This window comes from Lates calcarifer, linkage group LG7_1, assembly GCF_001640805.2.
Source record: "Lates calcarifer isolate ASB-BC8 linkage group LG7_1, TLL_Latcal_v3, whole genome shotgun sequence".
Classification (NCBI taxonomy): Eukaryota; Metazoa; Chordata; class Actinopteri; family Centropomidae; genus Lates; species Lates calcarifer.
Genome location: NC_066839.1, coordinates 16,160,831 through 16,163,065, shown reverse-complemented (window position 1 = coordinate 16,163,065; position 2,235 = coordinate 16,160,831). Strand labels below are relative to the sequence as shown.

Below are 2,235 nucleotides of genomic sequence, written 5' to 3'. Positions count from 1 at the left end.
TATGATGTCCTCTGAAACCAAAGGAAAAAAGAAAACAGTTGTAAATGAATTGAATATAGTACAAATGTTCATACAAGCTATGGCATTCTAAGGCTGAGCTAAAAATAAATCAGTCTAACCTACATGTTGTCTAATAGATTATAACTAAATGGCATCATAGGGTGATGAACTGTACAGGCTACTGCATTTCTCAGGGTGATTCAAAGCTCAGATTGGTGGACTGGCTTAAATAAATCCCTCTACGACAGGCACTCTAGATCTACATCCTTCCACGACAAGGAGTGGACCCTTGGGAGCTCCCTGTAGTTGTAATAATACTCTACCATTCAGTCATGGCAGAGAATTACATCACTGCTTGGTCAGTCACAGAATTACAAGTACAAAGCCTGCCAAGAGTTATCACGCACAAGAACTGCAGAGTAGTAACATGTGGGGGTCACCTCAGACAGAGCTTTAGGAAAAATGACTGAGTCACACAGAAAAATAACTGCTGTCTAACTGTATTTTGGGCACATGCAAACAGGGCTTTATTTGTTTTGTCTCTATTACATGGTAAAATATGAAAATGTAAGACAGCATCCATTCATTAGATAAAAATGACACAATTTTAAGAAGCTCCCCAAGGTCACTGGTGGATATTAAGCATTGGTTAGAAATCAGTGTCTGCAATCTTTGCAATGACAATCATGGGAAACAAGACCCACGTTTTCTTTAATAGTATAGGCACAAGGAATAACAGGGAAAAGTACTTGCCAACTTGTTTAAGTTCATTTTGTTATTACTGGTCAGATATGTGTATATGGGGTTCCTTCTTGATATATTAGCCTCTCTTTAAGTCGTTTTTGTTGCACTTTTGGTGCCATTGTTATTACTGCATTGCATATGCTGTTTGTAAAATACCATGTAATCGTGTTATAAAGTCAATAAAAATCTGAAAATTCAATCTAAAACAAACAGCTTGAGTGGGACTGCATCATAACAGCATCTGCCATCATGGAGGTTTGCCAGACAGATATCAGGAGCCTGTGTGTTTTGGGGATTAACTCAGGTGTAAATGAGTGCACTGATTAATGTAACCATTTGCAGTGACTCATGCTGTAAAAACTGCTGTGTTCAAAGCAGTACCCTCACAGTCACTGCCTTGGGGATTATGGCCTTAGGTATGTTTGGTTCTCTCAGAGGAGGATGTCTTCCACCCTCCTCTGAGTTATTTTTCCTAGAGTATAAAAATAAAATCTAAGCTGAAATGAAATGGAACAGTAAAGAAACAACTGTTCAGAAAATATGGCATATATTGACGTATATTTACGCTAACATAATGCGGAGACTGGGTGCAACTACAGACAAGGCTGCCAAATAAAGTCAAAGTAGATACAGTCTACTGCGTAGCTTCCAGACCAACGCTGGGTCCAGGAGAGTCGTGATCTGCTGGCATGTTTACAATGATAACAGCTAACTCAGCTAAGTGACTTGCAAGAATTATTATTATTACACTGAATGTCACGTGTCGTCTCCCTCTGCTTTAATACACAACTTAATTAAACTACAATGTGTTGCCAGTTAATATATGGAGAACTAACTGGATGTATGTCTGTATAGAAACAGGCTGCGTGCCAACTTTGCTGCTCTAACTTAACGCTTGCTAGCTGTTTGTTCTTTGGTGCAGTGCTGTCTTACCCTCCAAACATCCCTCCCAAAAAAGAGCCGGAGGACTTGACTTTTTTGTCAGCGTCGGCCATTAGCTGAATTGCTTCCTTCTCTTTCCCGGAGTTGTCCATTTCTTTGCTGTAATTTGATACACGCGTAAAGTGAGGCAGAAAATACCCGCAAAGGATTCAGCTGTGTACAGTGAGGATTACAGTCGATGGGTTTATTTAGCGTAGGCGTGTACCTGCTTGTAGCTTAGGCGAGTACCGTGGCATCGCGGGAGTTGGAGTGCCGTACGCGAAAAACACACTTGGCTTCGTGGCAAAAGAAACTACAACTCCCAGTGAAACACGATGCTATTTTAATATTCCATGTTACGTAATATGTGATGGCAAGTCTCGAACGAATATTTTACGTTCAGTTTATTTTTTTGTCATTCAAACAGTATCGATTCATATTTTATTTTCTCTTAGATATAAACATAAAATAGCATATCTTATCATCCGAAAAATCATAAAGACGTAATACAAACAATGTACGTTCCTTCTCTGTACAGGCAGAGGGCGCTAATATATTACAACTGACTCG

General features: G+C 39.5%; 1 protein-coding gene across 1 annotated transcript in view; it reads right to left on the bottom strand.

The window, feature by feature from the left end:
* napbb (N-ethylmaleimide-sensitive factor attachment protein, beta b) overlaps positions 1–1,896 on the bottom strand; it is a 7,864-nt gene extending 5,968 nt beyond the window's left edge. Inside the window, 2 exon segments of the mRNA XM_018696249.2 lie at positions 1–11; positions 1,678–1,896. The exon segment at positions 1–11 is cut by the window's left edge and continues 69 nt beyond it. Of these exon segments, the coding sequence (XP_018551765.1) occupies positions 1–11; positions 1,678–1,778 (112 nt within the window). The 5' untranslated portion in view covers positions 1,779–1,896.
* Positions 1,897–2,235: the final 339 nt, after the last annotated feature.